The 18,556-nt window shown below is 45.3% G+C and overlaps 1 protein-coding gene across 17 annotated transcripts in view; it reads right to left on the bottom strand.

Moving 5' to 3' along the window:
- Window positions 1-18,556, bottom strand: part of AKAP13 (A-kinase anchoring protein 13) — a 233,000-nt gene that overhangs the window by 147,511 nt on the left and 66,933 nt on the right. For all 17 annotated transcript variants that reach the window (XM_088656962.1, XM_088656966.1, XM_088656961.1 and 14 more), the window contains 2 exons: window positions 13,897-13,940; window positions 907-1,057 (listed from right to left, as the gene is read on the bottom strand). In XM_088656962.1, the coding sequence (XP_088513088.1) occupies window positions 907-1,057; window positions 13,897-13,929 (184 nt within the window). In that variant the 5' untranslated portion in view covers window positions 13,930-13,940. Of the gene's footprint in view, window positions 1-906; window positions 1,058-13,896; window positions 13,941-18,556 lie in introns of those variants that run through there.

An 18,556-nucleotide genomic window follows, 5' to 3' on the forward strand; every position in this document is an offset into this window, starting at 1 on the left:
AGATGTAGGCAGGGGCTCAAGGATGCTGGAGAGCCCTGCCACCGCCTTGACAGGGAGGAGGCTGAGAGGGCATCGCTCCTTCCAGCGCAAGAGTTAAGGAGAGCACTGCAACGCAGGTCAAGGGGGAGGCGTTTTGGGGGCCCCCGACTACTTTGCTGGCGTAAGAACAGACGTACGTCATTGCTGGATTCAGATTCGGAATGAGAGGTCATGTTTTAAGCTGTCTCTGCACTGTAAATACTTTGCACAATAAAAGTCTTTCAAAACAAACTGGACTCAAGCGGACTCTAGAGTAGCCACGACGACCCTCTGACATGCCTTTTTTTTAAAAAAAAAAGCCACAGATCCTCATAGGCAACTAAGTTAAGAAGGGTACAGCTGCCCACACAGCCTGTTCCTTGGGCTAAGCAACCACAGACACACCAGGGGACACTTGCTTAGGTATGGTTAAAGGGCCAGGAGAGCGCTGAAGATTATGTGCTCCCTTACGCTGCCCCATTGCTTCCCCAGCTGAAGTCGCCCCATCTATCTAAACCACAGTTGATGTTCCCCAGCTACACATCATTTTGCCGGGCTGGAATGTGTCCTTGAATCCCGATAATGCCTCTTGCTTGTCAGGGAAGAGGATAAAGGGGGGGGGTGTATAGAGACTAGCCTACTGTAGAAGAAGAAGAGTTTGGATTTGATATCCAGCTTTATCACTACTCGAAGGAGTCTCAAAGCGGCTAACATTCTCCTTTCCCTTCTAAAACCCCCCAATTTTGACTCTGGTGCTGCTCACAAACTGCCACGGGGCCCCTTGGAAGGCTGTCCAGAGGGGAAGGCTGAAAAACATGTCCCCTCGCTCACCCCTGGCTTATAATGGTAGATTTGCGGGTGATATTTTGTGTTTAACAAAAACCTTACCAGGAGCAATGGTCTCCAATGTCCCTGAATCAAGCTTCCTAGTGCTGGTGCAGTGCTGAACAGCGGATCCAGTAAACACAAGGTAGAAAACTACATCATCGCTTCCAGCTTTGTCATCCTCGGTAAGCAATACGGTGATTATGCAGTCACCCTAAACAGGGAAGAAGAGCAGAAGGATTTAATATTTCTGGAATTTATTTTTTGCATTTATGGCTCACAGCCTTGTGAGAGAAGGTGACCGCGAGCTTCATGGCTCAGAGTGGGGATTTGAACCCTGGTCTCCCAGGCCTTAATCCAATACTTCATCCATCCAAAGGTCTAGGGTAAAGATACAGTCTTAACAACCTCCTTTCCCTTTCCCAAAAAGCACATTTAAAATAAAATGTGTTGGGGGTTTTTATAATAAAAAAGAACACACAAAGACACAACCAAAGAGAAGCAATAATTTACTCCTTTCCGTGGGGAGAGCAAAGTCCATTTATCTGCTACCACCAAAATCAAGCTGCTAGTATGCACTGAGGAATACTCTCACACCTCCTAATCGCCAATAAGATAAAGGAAGCGTGAATTTAAAAAAAAAAAATCAGACCTAGAACTCCAAGACCAGAGTTCAGGTCCCTAGTTACAAAGCTCAGCAGGTGACCTAGGGCCTGCTCTCAGTTTAGTCTACCTAATAGGATTGCCATGGGGAGAAATCCACAGTGCCCTAAATTCCTTACGGAAGGGGGTATGGTACAGATGACATACCAGTACTTAATGCATGTTTTCCAGCTGAGAATACTAAGGAAAAATTACCACCAACCATTCTTTTTTCTTTCTTTCTTTTTTTAAGTGAAACTGGGTCCAGAAATATGTTTCCCTCCCACACACATAATAAACCCTGTCAGTAATATAAATTCACAATTTGTGGTGTAAGGTTCACGGTTTTAAAGAACTCTGGAGCTAAAGCAAAGCGCAGATGAATTCCTGTAACCTAGGAAGGCAATCTGTTTCCAAAAGCACTGCTGCCCTCAACCCAGAGAGAGACGTTTTAATTCATGCATGTTTACCTTTCCTCATTTATTATTACCCAAATAATGTCATCTGCTTGAGATCACTACCACACAAGGTGGTTATTATAACCCCGGTTCATTTGAAGCAGCCAAGCTGGGCAGCCAAACCCCATTTGGAGAAAAGTCTCCCAAGATCAAAAGAGAGCCTCTGGCACAGGCCGGCAAACAAAAGTATAACTTAATTCCGTACCTAGCTTTGATTGACTAATGTTTACCTGGTCTGGTACCCCGCTGCCAATGAAAACATGCCATTTAACTCTACCACGCACACGCATGCACAAACACACACACACACACACACACACACAGGTCACCTTTACTTTCAAGTCAGGAGCCTTTCAGAGATGTGTACCTGGAAGTAGCTGCGTCTTCACAGCCCAATCCATTTTTAGCTACAAAAAGTGGGGGAAAGCTACGCCAACAGTCCCACAGCCAAAAGGCAGCAAGCAGCCAAGGCTGGCCCTACGTGCAGGCTGGGTGGCGCAGGGCACCACGGCGCTGGCCCACCAGGGGGCGCCGTGAGCTGCGCCCGCTGGCTGGCCGGTCCGCCGCGCAGCTGCGCCCACGGCAACCGTGCTGTGCCCGTCCGCTCGTCGCGCAGCAGCGCCTGTAGCAGCTGTGCAGCGCCCACCCACCGCGCTGGGAAACAGGGCGGGGGGGGCGCCGGAGGGATCCTACGCACCATGGCGCCAGGGACGCTTAAGACGGCCCTGCAAGCAGCAATGGTCAAGAGAGCCAGGCTGCAGCGTTTTGTAGAAAAAGCCCTTGCAGGATCAGACCAGAGGCCCATCTAGTCCAGCATCGTGTTCTCACAGTGGCCAAACGGATGCCTATGGGAAGCTGAAAAGCAGGGCCTGAGCAATTAACGTTCAGAGGCACACTGCCTCCAACGGTGGGGACTGCACACAGAAATTTGTCTCAATTCACTTAGGGAAGGAATGGCTAACCTTTTTCAGACTGAGGGCAAGAGTGACCCACCCCTGCACTTCTTAATGTGACCCTGGGGAGTGTCCCCCTTTTCCTCCAAATATGAAATAGAAGGGCAGGTTTTCGTCGCCGGTGAGTGCATTTGCAAACCAGTGTCGCAGCTATCTCAAGATAGGGATGGCGCTTAAACAAAAGTGTCCACCTACTCTAAACCTACAATCTAATGAGATTCAGACATCAACACAATGGCTTTTGTTTTCTTTTTAGCTGAAGGGCAGCAATTCTTTGCAAAATTAAAAACAGCGTGCCAAACGGAATGAAAAACTAACAGTCAACACTTGCTCATAACACATCCATTCTCTACACTCACAGAGGATTGTTAATATTAAGCAAGCAAAGCCTCTGGTGACAGTTTGCATCAATCCCTTCTAGCAGGACTGGCCACCAAACCGTATCGCAGATGGTCAAGGACGATTTCCCAAAGTGGCTGCCCACAAAACAGACCTGACACCTTTCATCAGCTCCCTTTGTAAGCAGGCATTAGCCAGGGGGGCATCTAACAATGGTCTCTGCCTGGGAGTTTAGATTAGATATGCAAGAATAACACAGACCCATGAACATGTCTAGTTGTTCTACTTTTTTTTCCAAAAATAATAATAATCCCTTATGTCTCCTGGAGATAATGTGCAGGTTACTTTCTTGGACGAGGGCCACATTCGCATCATACATTTAAAGCACTGTGACACCAATTTAAACACCCATGGCTTCCCCCCCCCAAAAAAAAAGAATTATGGGAAGTGTAGTTTGTTAAGGGTGCTGAGAGTGGCGCTGTGGTCTAAACCACTGAGCCTCTTGGGCTTGCAGATTGGTAGGTCGGCAGTTCAAATCCCCACGATGGATTGACCTCCCCTTGCTCTGTCCCAGCTCCTGCCAACCTAGCAGTTCAAAAGCACACCAGTGCAAGTAGATAAATAGGTACCACTGCGACAGGAAGGTAAACAGCGTTTCCGTGCGCTCTGGTTTCTGGCACAGTGTCCCGTTGCACCAGAAGCGGTTTAGTCATGCTGGCCACGTGACCCTGAAAGCTGTCTGTGGACAAATGCCGCCTCCCTTGGCCTGAAAGCGAGATGAGTGCCACATCCCATAGTCGCCTTTGCCTGAACTGTCCAGGGGTCCTTTACCTTTACCCTTCAGAGGGATATTGTAGCTCTGTGAGGTTTCATAAGGTTTGCTGATTCCAACTCTAAGTTGGAAGGGATCCCCAAGGATCATCTCGTCCAACCCCCTGCAATGCAGGGAAAATGCAGCTGTCTTAATACTAGCAAACTCACACCAATTGCTCGGGAATTCTAAAAGATCACACACACACACACACACACACACAAAATCAGTGCCATTTTGAAACCAGGGGTTAAATTTGTGCTGTTCTGGAAACCTCAGTTCGCCATCTTGATTCAAAATTATATCCAATTGCATCGGAACAGACGAAAACTTGTCCCTTCATCTCAGGAGCCATCATGCAAATGCATGGTGAACAAACAACATTCCAAAATATATAGTACTGTACATTATTTTATTATGTACACCACTTAAGAGAGATTTTTCTGATTAAGCAGACTATTCATTTTTCGAAACCAATGAAGTAAAATAAAGTAACTATAGACCAGTGGCATTGGCATGGGAAAATTACCACCCACCAACCCCCAGGCTCTTGCTTATTTATACAGGTTACAAAAGCGGCATGAGCTTTAAAAAGAGACAGCCTCCAACTACAAACTTACAACCCAAAGGATATACTTCCCCCTGTCCTGCTCCACATGGAAAGAGGCCAGGAAAAATGAGCAAATCATATGGGAAAGGTGAAGAAAGGAGTCTTTAAAAATTCATCTTCCGGGTAGTGATGGATAAAATAAGACAGATCTTCAGGGTTGCAGGGGGGGGGGGAATAAGCTTGGCAGTCAAGCCAGTGTAGTCATGTGAGCTAATACCCAGACCCCCTAGTCTTTATTTGCTGGACTTTAACTGGAGAGATCTGGGCCCAAATTCACACTCATTAACTTCGCTGGCTCAGCTTTCCTCAGCCACTCTCTCTCATACGAATCTACCTCTCAGGGTTTTTATAAGCATAAGAACATAAGAAGCCGCCTTTTGCTAGATGATACCATTTGCCCACTGAGAGCAGTGTTGTATGCTCTGACTGGCAGCCGCTCTCCAGTGTCCCATGTTCAGACACATTCCCTGCATTGCCTGCTACCTGGGGATTGAACTTGAGAACTTCTATTTGCAAAGCAGGTGTTCTGTCGCTGTGGCAGAATGATCCCCACGCCATGCCGAGTTCCTTGTGACCAACTATGTAAACTAAGGAACCTGTAGCTCTCCAGATGTTAAAACTCCCCCCTCCAGCCCAAATCAATATGGCCAATGATGGAAGTTGTTTGTGCAGCAACACAAGTTGCCTGGCCCTGATGCAAACCCTTCCATCACCCAGCCCCAAACTTTTGTCTTTGCACATTTACCCAGAGTGCAACACCTGGAAAACTGCCCAGGAATGCATGGGCTTTGCAGAGCTGCAGGTGGTGGGTGTTCATAACGTAAAGCTGTCTCTGAAGCTCGAGAGATACCTGTTTGTGCAGCAACAACAACAAAATAGCCCCCAGTAAAAACAGTGACCTGGGTCAAGCACGCAGAGAAACAGACATATGTCATAGGCCGGCTTCAGCAGATAAATGCCTCCAAGGGAAAAATTCCAGAAATAAATGGAATGGAAAATTGCCTGTTGGAGTTGAGGCATTTCAAGTCACTTGCCTAGTGTAAGAAGAGTATATATATCTGCTGGAAGTATTTTCACAACATGCAGGGGGGGAAACACTACATAAAGAAGACATGAAGATATTTTAATTTTCCCAAGCTTTACAAATTCATTTTGAAATTTCCAGTGTCATTTAAAAATAAAATAAAATCCACATCGCTTACAAGCTGATAATAGTTCTAGGGTTCCAAATATCAAGACCAGGGGCCATTTGAGCATACTAGTTTTAGGTATAGATGCTGTTCACATTAACAAACATATTTGAATATGATGAGTAAGCAGTAGCCAGGTAGAGAAAATGAACAGCGAATGGAGGCTTATAGAGGGAGAAAAAAACAAAAAATTAGGCACGGGAAGAGAAAATGGGAGTTTGATTTCTCAGTGATTTGAATATTAGATGAAAATGTTAACAATTGATTTATAAGTTGTATAAGATGCAAAGGTGTATTTTTATAAAGTAAGAAACTGTTGCAGATGATAAAAAAGGGATGAAAACCGGGGAAGGGGGGGAGGGGAAGCCCACAAAATATGGTTTTACAACTATGAATGCAAGAAAAAATTTTTGTTTTGTATTGTTTTTTCTTTTTTCTTTCTTCGCCCTTTCTTTTTTTTCCCCTTTTTTCCTATTTCTATTTTTCTCTTTTTTTTTTTTTTTTTTGGTATGACAATAGATGGTTGGATGGATGTCCTCCTGCGTACTGCCCTGGTTTGCTGGAGCTCCCTGGTGGCAGGGGGGGGCTTTGGGGTCAGGGGAGGGGGGGAGGACAGAAACCCAAGCATAAAATGGACCATCTCTGACTGTTCACATACATGGGATACTTCTGTGGCAGGGGAGGACCCATGTGGGTGGGTAGGAAGGAGGTGGAAAAGGGGTTTAAGTATGTACCTTTTTTTTTTTTTTTGCCTTTTTGTATTTTGTAAAATTAATAAAAAGTATGTTCAAAAAAAAAAAGAGAAAATGAACAGCGAGAGCGGTAGCAGGGGGTCAGGTGGGGGGAATGAGGAGGGAAGCGGAATGGAGGGAAGGCTCAGTGAGGTATCAGAGCCCCTGCACCGCCCCAGCCCACAGCTGGAGGAGGGAGCACGGCCGCTTCTGGCACCCGAATTGAGGCGTGCGCCCAAACGTAGGGTGAGAGGGTGGCGTTTCGGGGTGCCTAAGCTATTATGCTGGCCCCGAAGCAGGCGGGCGCCATTGCCGGATTCTGCGAGTGACTAGGAGGTCATGTTTTCTGCTATCTCTGCACTGTAAATAGTATGCACAATAAAACCCTTAAAGACAAAGCGGACTGGCGCGTCTTTACTTGAGAGTAGCCGCAACAATCCCCTGACACTATGGTTTGTTACAGTCTTCCCCAAACTGGTGCCCCCCAGATGTTTTAGACTACAGCTCCCATAATCTGCTAACAATGGCCATTCTTAGTACAAAAACATCTGAAGGACATCAACATTTGGGGGAAGCTGGTTTAGGGAAAACAAAGTAAGGATTGTAAACCATGGTCAGAACTTGGTTTCTTGCCCTAAACCAGAGGTTTTCAACCTTTTTGAGTCCATGGCTCCCTTGACCAACTAAATTATTTCTGTGGCACCCCTGTGGGGCTCAGGAGCCCATTTATGTCACCCCTTGCCTGCAGAGCTGGCAGCCTCTCACCCTTTTCCAAACACCCTCCCTTGTGGAGTATTCCCTCATCCTACTCTCGAGAGTCCTCCGGGCAGCCACTGCTGCCACCCCTGGTCTCTGAGCTGCACCCCCCCTGCCCCAAAGAGAGGTGCCTCCTCACACTGCCCCACGGGGCCCTGGGACTTGTCTGTCCATTCCCAACAGCAATGGCTGGTAGACTGGCTGGCTGGGCTCCCTGGCCTGCTTGCTTACTCTGAGGCCACCTCAGCTCCTGGCAACCAGCACCCCCTGGCCAGCCCCAGAGGCACCCGTCACCTGCTGAGCTTGCAGCCAGGGCTGCTGCAACAAACAGCTGTGCAAAGCCTTTGGGAGGCAGAGACATGAGAGGGCATCAGAGGAGGGAGGGCAGGAAAGAGGGACAGAGGCCAGTGTTGCCCACGGCACCCCTGACCATCATTCAAGGCACCCTAGGGTGCCACAGCACACTGGTTGAAAACCACTGCCCAAAACCATAGTTAAGATTATCAATAGTACCGGGTATGTCCGTATTTGCACATAATGTGTTAGTCGAAAACAGAGGCAAAAATATTTGATCATGTAGCCATGCCACGGAAGGGGAGAGGAACGTGCAAGCCCCAAGGTTCACGCAACTCTATGATTCTACGTAATGCTCAGCCATAGTTTAGGGCTACAAGTGAACCAGGTCAATATGTTAAAACAACCTTAAGAGCCTTCCTCCTGAATACCTACAGAGCAGTATATTCTGCAAACAAGGGCACTGATCCACTAACGTTGAACCAAGAAACCCAGGTGAACCCTCAACACCTAAAGAGCTGACAAATAGTACCACTGCTTAACTGTAGACCACAGCTAGGGTAAAAATCTGAAGAGCCCTGGATCTATCTCCCTATAGGATAAAAGTGTTTCCCATGAAAACTTCAAAACACGTCCCTTAACATTCTTGCTCCTTGAATTATTTTCCAGATCCAAAGTCCAAGGCCAAGACTGCAGAGCTAGTGCTAGCCGACTCTCTGCCTAATCCCGTTAAAGCCATTTGCCAAAGACAGAGCAGGGCCGGGTGATGCGTTTCAGCTTTCCGAGCAGCTGCTGAAGTATCCCAATGGCAAATATTTCAGACCGAGTGCACGGGTCATTGCAGATGTAACTCTTAACTCCTCAATAGACAAGGAGCAGCACCGTGCAAATGTAAGACTGGCTCTTCCAACTGCAACTGAGAGATTGGGAGCAGGAGGCAGGGCTGCATCCTTCCTATCTATGGACCCTCTTGAAGAAGAAGAGGAGGAGGAGGGGAGTTTGGATTTGATATCCTGCTTTATCACTACCCGAAGGAGTCTCAAAGTGGCTAACAGTCTCCTTTCCCTTCCTCCCCCATAACAAACACTCTGTGAGTTGAGTGAGGCTGAGAGACTTCAGAGAAGTGTGACTAGTCCAAGGTCACCCAGCAGCTGCATGTGGAGGAGCGGGGAAGCGAGCCCAGTTCACCAGATTACGAGTCTGCCACTCTTAACCAATACACCACACGCTGGCTCCCTTTAAATTAGAGTTTGTAAGTAAATCATTGCTCCCTCTGATAGCAAACACAAGAGTTTGTGTGCCAACAGGATTGGCGCAAAAAGCAAGGCTACAAGAAACAAGAAGGGACATTAGGTGAATCCTGAGGGATGCAGAAGTATCAACACACACACACACACACACACACACACACAGTGGACAACATCCCTGCCCCTCCCCCCAAAAAATCCCAGTGAGGGCAGACTCTCCAGAAACCATGGAACATTAAGTTATGCTTAGAAATAAAATATGAAAACTTGAGAAAGAATAAGAGGCTTCCTTGAGTCCCTAGCAGAAAGGTGGGGGAAACTTTGTCAGCCTGATGGTCATCCCCCCTCATGAGCAGTCATCCGGGGGGGGGCACGCTACACAGGGGGTGCAGAGGTAAAAGGGGGGTGCAGCAACAGAGGTGATGTTTACCTTTGTGCAGCAGGTTTAAGGACACATTTCTTCTGGGCCAAAGTACCTGAGGAGGTCGCGATGTGGCCTGAGGTGAAGTCACAAGTGCCAAATGGAGGCCAGAGTGGGGGGAGGGAGGCTCATTCAGTCCCCAGGTCTGAGGGTCCTCGCCCAAGGACTCTAAAGGATATGAAGAGGCTCCAAGACAATATATATATATATATATCTTAGTTTCTTATCAATCCTGTGTTGATGGTAAGAAACACTGACAGATATTCTTCAGATTCAAGACCTTCCGTAGTGTCTCGTGTCAAAACCAAACTGCTGTTTGAACTGTACTACCTCTGTGTCTATTTATTTGGTTGAAAATGAGATTTGTTTCATGCAAGAGGGCCCCTGAAGAATAGTTGCCATCAGGGAGGACTAACCTGTGGCCCTGCAGATGTTGCTGGAATAAAACTCCCATCATTCATGACCACTGGCCATGCTGGTTGGGGCTGATGGGATCTGGAGTCCAACAACAATTGGAGGGCCACAGTTTAGCCCAGGCACCCCCCAACTTCGGCCCTCCAGATGTTTGGGACTACAATTCCCATCATCCCTGACCACTAGTCCTGTTAGCTAGGGATCATGGGAGTTGTAGGCCAAAAATCTGGAGGGCCGCAGTTTGGGGGTGCCTGGTTTAGCCAATCCCATCTTAGAGTGACATCTGTAAAGGAGCACTCCTGTTAGAGAATAAGGATATATGCAACATTATGTTGCAGGTTCCAGTAAACCACGCTTTGCTCTAGGAAGCAGCTAAGGAGGGTGTTCATTCGAAGCTGGCTTAGGATCTCTTTAAAACCTTGAGTGAGAGCCAGTGCCTTCTGTTTACAGCAACCTGAGCTGGAGCAATGGCGATTATTTTGAAAGCAGCATCTTGATCGAAACGGAAACAAGGTTCATTAGTATTGCAATGCGAGGGCCACTTCTGCAAAAGCTGAGAGAAACCAGATTCTTTTGTTCCTTCAAAGTCCCCATTAGCGCTAACAAAGGAAAGGGAAACTTTGCGACAGAAACCAAGATTAGAAGTTGGTGTGTGTGTCCTTCAGCGGGCACCAGGTGGCGCTGCACAGCCCTCAACCTAGGCTTGCATTTTACATGCCTCACAGACTTAAGAACGTGGAGAAGAATGGAAGGGGGCAACTAATTTCAGACAAAGCTTCCAAAACTCACTTTCAGACAGTAAATCCTTCAGACTGCGGGCGGTGAGTGTGTTGTTGTTGTTTTTTGCTTTTGTTTTTTTCAAGTGTATTCCGGAAGGTGTCACTGATGCAACAATGGAGTATTAAAGGTGATTTATACTGAACCGTCAACACATCATCCCACTTTACTAGTTGCTCTGCTAGGCTCCACCAATCTTTCTGCATTATTGCCATTTGAGTAGCACAGTAACCAGCCAGAACTGTTGGCTCTCAGCAATCAGCACCAAACCCACAAAAAACTGCAAATGCCCCCCCCAAAAAAAAACCCACAGCCCCAGCATGCCCCAGAGGGAGATCAGCAACTATGGTTAAGGAGCCTTTTTAAGGAAGCTAGCCTTCCAAATGGGGCTCGCTTATTGAGTTGCCACCAATGACGTCCACGGTTATTCCTGGAGATTCCAGGTTTGAAAGCTGTTGCACAGTGTGGGGGGGGGGCTTCCACGTGGGTGGGGGGGGCGCTTCCACACAGAGAATCTGTTTATTGAGTTTTCATCTCAATTTGCCGCACAAACCTCTCACGGATGTTAAGACTATACCTTCACTGAGAATATGTTCCAATTTTTTATGGAGCGGTTATATGACAATGAGCATTCCTCCTGAACTACTTTCTGCAGTGTTTGCACGTCTTCCTGTTAATTATTCATTCTTCACAGTTTTCAGTGCATTTCCTGTTGTTTTTCTAACCACAAAAGTGCCAGGGCAACAAGAGCACTTAGTGTCACTTTTATTACACAAACCTATAAAGTTCTGGTATGCGCTTCCATCCCTCCTGCAAAATACTGACAGACCTAAGAGCCACTTCCCTTCGTGTTTACCATAGGATGATCTGATGATTACCCACTCTCAAGTCCTCCTCCAAATGCCCTTCCCACAATCCATCATGGCTCCCCACCAACACAGAAAAACACTTCCATGCACCCTAATAAAAAAGAATTATTATTATTTATTTATTTATATCCCGCCCATCTGGCTGGGTTTCCCCAGTCACCCTGGGCAGCTCCCAACAGAAAATTAAAAACATAATAAAATATCAAACATTAAAAACTTCCCTAAACAGGGCTGCCTTCAGATGTTTTCTAAAAGTCAGGTAGTTGTTTATTTCTTTGACATCTGATGGGAGGGCGCCACTACCGAGAAGGCCCTCTGCCTGGTTCCCTGTAACCTCACTTCTCGCAGCGAGGGAACCGCCAGAAGGCCCTCGGAGCTGGACCTCAGTGTCCGGGCTGAACGATGGAGGTGGAGACACTCCTTCAGGTATACTGGGCTGAGGCCGTTTAGGGCTTTAAAGGTCAGCACCAACACTTCGAATTGTGCTTGGAAACGTGCTGGGAACCAATGTAGGTTTCTTATAGTGTATAGTAGGTCTTTTCCAAACGTTTCACAGGAAAAAGGGTATTGCAAAGCAATTTTCACTTGGTCAAATTATGTCATCCTGTTTTCTCAGTCACACATACTCAGTACTGCACCATTCACTCATTCGATGCCATTTTTTAAAAGGAAAATGTGTAAGCATGGACACCTGAATGGAAGTACCAAATATAATCTCCAGGACTGCTTGGTGGATTCTGGGATATTGCCCAGAAATTCAAGTGTAAACAAAAATGTGCTCAGTGACCACATTTTAATATAAGGGACCACATGAAAAGGATGTCTGAGCAGCTTACACAGAGCTGGAAAACCACAGGCTGCATCCTTGCCACAAGGTAATTCATGTATTATTATTTTTTATTTTAAAAAAACCTAGCGTGCAAGGAATTCTTTTTATTAAGCACTATAAAACAAGGTGGCATTCTACCAACAAATGCAGGTCACTGACTACTAGCCATCTTCCTTCCCTCACTCTGTTAGCAAAGTCGCTTAAATAATGCAAACACAGAGTCCAGAGAGAAAAGAAATCCTGGTGACACTTTACTGAAGACATTGACCGAAAACACTAAGGAAAAATAAACAGAGAGGTGACATTCAACCAAACATAGAGAGGAAAAACTCCCTCAAAACTACACAGCCAATCAGGGCACACGCTACCTCAACAAACATCAGGCCACTCTTCCTGGTTGTTAAGCAACACCTTCACCACCACCCCTTTCTTGGTTAATTGATAACAGAATTAATCGTTAAGCTCCAAAATGAATGTGCTGTTGCATCACATGGTTCACCCACAAAGGAGGCAGGTTCAAGGTCACTCACCTAAGCACAGACAAATGACCCTTCTGGTCCAATATCCTGTTCTCACAGTGGCCAAACAGACTACTCTTTTCCTAAAGCCCCCAAATTTACCTTTGAGGAAGAAAGAAGCTGCTGCTGCTCCTGGGGGCCCAGCAGAACATCTTTCCCGCTAGTAACGGGACACTAATTAGGGTTGCCACATTTAAAACAGTTAAAATCCAGGCAGAGAATTTTTGGTTTTTGCCAAAGTTGTTGAGCTTCTTTGTCATAATAGCAAAAAAAAAAGACATTTCTGAGCCCTTTTAAGGAAAATTGGCAAAAGCGACACTGCCATACATTGCCAAAAGTCCGGATTTTCACTGACATTTTGCCAATTTCCACCCAGACGCTGCTTATGACTGCAGTATTCCAGATATATGCAGGAAATTCCAGACGTATGGCAACCCTACACTAATCCCAGTGTGGTGTAGGGGTTAGGCCTGAGTAACCAGGGTTCAAATCCCCACTCAGCCATGAAGGAGGAACAGAGCACAGTGGTAGTGCATCTCCTTTACATGCAGAAGGTCCAAGGTTCAATCCTTCCAAAACGTTCGGAAACCAAGCCGTGGCTTCCAATTGGTTGCAGGAAGTTCCTGCAGCCAATCAGACGCCGTGCTGGACTTTCGGGTTCCAAAGAATATTCGCAAACCGGAACACTGACTTCTGGGTCTGCAGCGTTTGGGAGCCAAAACGTTCGACTCGCAAGGCATTCGAGATCCAAGTACTCTAGATTTTATGCTGCTTACATTAAATCTTGAAATCGGGTTTAGTTTAACTTCTCATCAATAATACTATAGGGAAAGGTAAAGGGACCCCTGACCATTAGGTCCAGTCGTGGCCGACTCTGGGGTTGCGGCACTCATCTCGCGTTATTGGCCAAGGGAGCTGGCGTACAGCTTCCAGGTCATGTGGCCAGCATGACAAAGCTGCTTCTAGCGAACCAGAGCAGCACAGGGAAATGCCGTTTACCTTCCCGCTTATCTACTTGCACTTTGACGTGCTTTTGAACTGCTAGGTTGGCAGGAGTTGGGGCTATAATTTCAAACAAATGCAATTATTTCTCAGTAGCATGAATTTTCAAAGGACATTAGGTAAAAGGAGTATCAAAGTTTAGTGTCAATAACCCACATGGATGGAAAAAGTAGGTAAAGAAGTTTTACTCACATACAACGGAGCTTGCTGTGGATTAAGTTTCATGACCCAGAACGCTGAAAAAGAAAGAAAGAAAAAAGGATTACCAAAATAATTTTCCAACATGCATATCACAAAAATAACACCCACTTCTGATGAAGTGGAATCTCGTCCATAAAAGCTTGTGCTTATGTGTTAAGGTTCCACAAGATTCAGTCCAATATTTTCATAAAAGAACAAACTCTAAAAATTCATACATTTTTTCCAAGATGGTCATGCTTAAAAATACTTTGAAGGTGTTATTTTACTCAGTTTCTCAATGGCAAATGTTTTTGTTGGGGCTTTTTTTTTTTAGTCAAACATAGTAGAACAAAACAGAGAAACATCATCTGAAGGTTTTCAAGAAACGAAATGCTGAAATATATAGATTTTCACCCTTAAGAGAACAATCCAAAATATTGACAATCACAGTTGATTGACACAGATGTATACCTAAGTCAGAGTATTCATCTAGCTGCCTTTGAATTTGACAGGTACACCTGTCAATGCAAACGTACCTCTCCTTCCAGAGTTGCTAGATGCAAAAAAAAACCAACAACAGCAGAGACAAAACCAGGGACCTTGAAATCTGCAAACACCTTTTATGTGGCCAAGGTTTGGGACATGCAAATAGCTGCCATTAGGAACTTCACTTTCAACTTTCCCCACACACCATCTGCTTAACTTATCAGAAAACTGACCTATCACTGGTTAACAAGAAACATTTTAAGTATGCCCCTAGTATACAGATTAAAGGAATGTCCACATTGCCTGGGAGAATATGCAAAGCAAAACTTTAGGCACACAAGACAACATAGTTGTGTGTTTATTTGCTGACCTCAACTGATAGTGAATCAATGTGAGAGAGAAACTCATCAGGATCTCCAGAACATGCAGCTGCCTCTATCTGCCTGACCTCTAACCTAATCAAATCAGGATCTCTGAAATGATTTAATCTACTTAAAGCCCTAAAGGAAGGTGTCAAATGCCCAAGGCACTGCCACCCCACCCATTATCCCTCGTTAGAAGGACTCAAGGTTAGAATCCTCCAGCAGATATCTGCACACTATTTGCTACTTCCAGAGTCACACAGTAAAGTCATGGTCCATAAGAAATATCCACAAATCCATTATTAAGGCAATACTTTTATTAGGCAAACAAAAAAACACGCACAGTGTGCAATCTCTTGCATTCTCCAGAGTTCTTCACTGCCCATCAAAGAACTTGTGTCTAAGGATGGAGACACTACTGGGTAATAAGTTTTTGTGTTCCCAGGTATGGGGAATCAACCACTGTATTTCTTGTTCTCAGCAAGATGCAAAATTAATGGCTTCAACAGCACCCATCACCACTTACCACCACCCTAGTCTGTTTACCACCCTAACTATATATAAAAAAAGTTCTGCACAACATAGAAACTTGGTCTAATAATGTTCCCCCCAACCCATATGGAACTTGTTTCATCCTCTCCCCCCCCCAACTTGCTTTGTAGTGACCAGCATATGAAATCCAATTTCTATCTGTTTTGCAATCTGTCACAACTTTGATTATTAATTTTCTTTGTTGCCCAACGGCCAATTTCCCCGGGTATAGAGATGTGATGCAAATGCATATAATTTGCCCCTTAGCACACTGCGGCTCTAAGCTCAAGACCCCAAAATTAAAAACTGTGCCTTTCCATCAGATTGCATCAATAGGGGAGATGGGAAACAGACCTTATTCACTCCATCAGTTGTGCTATGGCAGACCAGCTCTTTTGGGCACCTCCTACCCCTGAAAGTGCAAGCTGGTGCTCGTAAGGACAACTGTTCAATAATTGGCGACTGAGCTTGATTTTTCCTCTTCCTCCCCTATTCCATTTCCCTTGTGTGTTGTGTTTTTAAGATTGTAAGCCTGTGGGCAGCAACTGTTTCATTTTAACTGACTGTATGTAAGCTACTATTGAGCCTTTTTTACTTGTCTGCAGAGCGGAAGGAAAGGAGGAGCTTTTTCTGCCTCCCCACTTCCAGCCACTCTCTGAAGACTGCAGAAGGGACCCTCATAGGAATATCAGAGGGGCATGCAGGGAAAGCATGGCTTTGTTTTTTGAAGTCTTCAGATGGGGCCTAGACCATGTGAAAAATGAACATAACATTTTAGCTGAGGTTCATTCATTTTCAGCTTTGTATTCTTGTTATAACAAAAGCACGCCTAGACATTCCATTGTTGCGCCCATAACCTAGGTTTGAGGTGCCATTCAGCTCCTAGCTTTCATATCTCAGTTTCTAACACAGCCTGGCGGGTAGACAGGACCTGTTGTTGGAACAGCCATGCAGCCTCACATAGCAGATCCTGGAATCCTGATCCCTGGGCCTTGTCCCTGAACTGTGATTGGGGAACCTTGAAGCACTTCTCCAAAGTTGTTTTGATCCTTGCCTCATCGCTGGAGCCTTAGGGCATCTGGACTGATTCCAGCTCTACTCCTTTTGCTGCACTTGCACTGTCAAATTGCTAGAATAAAGCCTGGCTTCTTTACTTACCAGAAAGTGCACCTGCTGTTATTCTTGGGCAGGAGCCAGGACTCTGAGCCACAGTTTCCCCCTGTGTGAATATAGGGTTAAGTACACACACACACTGCTCTGATAACATTCAGTCTCTCTACTCTCCACGGCTACTTCATTAGACTAAATAAAACTTGCCAGCAGGCTCTCAATCAGTGAAGGCTAATCCATATGGGCAAGTTGGCCACAGCCCCACCAACCTCAGTTTGTTATCAACCCATCCTCACCTGACTACAATCAGCCCAGGAGATGGTCCTGACTAACAGTCAGGTCTTCATGTTGCCCTTGCAGAACTCAGGGAGGTAGACTGAGAATAAGCTAGAATCATTTGGCTCAACCAATCATAGGCTCTTGCTCCACTAGCCATTTACTCTGGCACCCCCTACTGCTGGCCTCCTTGCCTTCTGCTCTACTATTCCCCTACTAGCATCCATTGCACTCCTAGCCCAAAGAACAACTAAGAATATAATTTTTTGGTCGGTTCCAATAAATGGGAAACCTTTGGCCCTCCAGATGTAATTGAACCTTATCTCCCATCAGCCCTAGCAAGCATGGCCAATGATCGGTGGGTTATTACCCAATTGTAGAGTTTGACAATCGACTGATAATACTTCCTCTGCTTTTTCTATAGCTAAGCTTATTTGCTATTTCCTCTACTCCTCTTCCTTGTTTAATCCATCTAATTTTATTTTTCATTCAGTTATTAATGCTTCAATACCAGAAATGAAAAAAGTAATTTTAAGAAAACAGCATCACTTTAAACTCGTGTATTTAAAAAGCACTCTAGTATCCTTTGGGCATCTGTATGGGTTTCTTAAGAAACACTACCGTAAGTTGAACAAGCCTCTTAAAGATTTGTCAAACGCAGAGACGCCTTACAGTTTGAAAAGCATAACCATACTTGGTTGCCTCTTACCTTGATAGCTCCTAGCTCATGCAAACCTCAGTTATTAACTGTTCCTTAAACGTTTTCAGAATCTGATCAAACTTCTCCATGTATGGCATTAGTATTGCTGTGTTATACAATTGTTGTACAATTCTCCCATTTCACTCTCTGCCAGACGTGCTACGCAAACAATTTGTTCCTGGTACATTTAACAAGACAGATTCTTTGCTCTGGTAACATCATCTTTTCTTTTCTTGCAGAAACAGGATGCAGAGATTTATGGGAAAGAATAGAGCACTGTGAATAAGAAAGCATTCCATCCAAAATATTAAGGCTATTTTTAGGAAGGGTAGCATGACAATGCCCCAAAAATGCTTCCTTTTCAAATTTTGGAAGAAGGCACAACAAAACAGGCCCTTGTCCTCTTTTTAGCAGGCATCTGTACTACTGATTTAAACGAGATTTAATAACCATTCACTCGCCCCAAGGATGGGGGATAGAAGCCATAGGAATTCTTAGCACCCCTGCCAAACTACATTTCCCAGGATTCTCTAGTGGAATCCATGACAGCTAAACTAGTATAAAACGATATACATCCTCGGTACAGATACACCCAGAGCTGTGTACAGTATCCTGTTTATTTTCCAAGCTAAAAATATTCAAGTTTTGAATGGGCAAAAACTACAAACTGAGGCAGTTTCCCGCAAATTAGCACAACTTGCGTATTTGGGTTTTGCTAATCAGCGGGAGATAAGGAGCAGCTATGCAGGGCAGCAGGTGACAAACCTCTTGAGGCCTAATTTCAAATCACATTTCTAGTATCTCAGGTTTTAGTAAGCATTGCTCATGCTGTATCTTATCACAATGCAGGAGTACTGAAAACTTTTTTCCCCTTTTGAGATGAAACCCAAGAAAGCTGAAGCCTTGGCACAAACACCACATTCTACATTATTCAGTGCTCCTGCAGAATCACGACAAACTCTCAGCCCTGGCTGAATACATGCTACCCTTTGAAGTGTACCAACATCACAGAAGAGGGAGCCTGTTGTGTCCGATTGTGCATGCTCATGGTTAATGTGAATTAAGCCATTCTCAGGCATTATTATAGCTCTGTCCAAGAGGAGTCTGACCCATTCATTCCTGCTTCTCTGTACCACAGGGAGAATCTGCAGCTTAGTGCAGAGCATCTGCATGCAGAAGGTCTCAGGTTCAATCCCCAACATCTCCC

The sequence above is a fragment of the Zootoca vivipara genome, chromosome 13 (assembly GCF_965207765.1).
Source record: "Zootoca vivipara chromosome 13, rZooViv2.hap1.1, whole genome shotgun sequence".
NCBI lineage: Eukaryota > Metazoa > Chordata > Lepidosauria > Squamata > Lacertidae > Zootoca > Zootoca vivipara.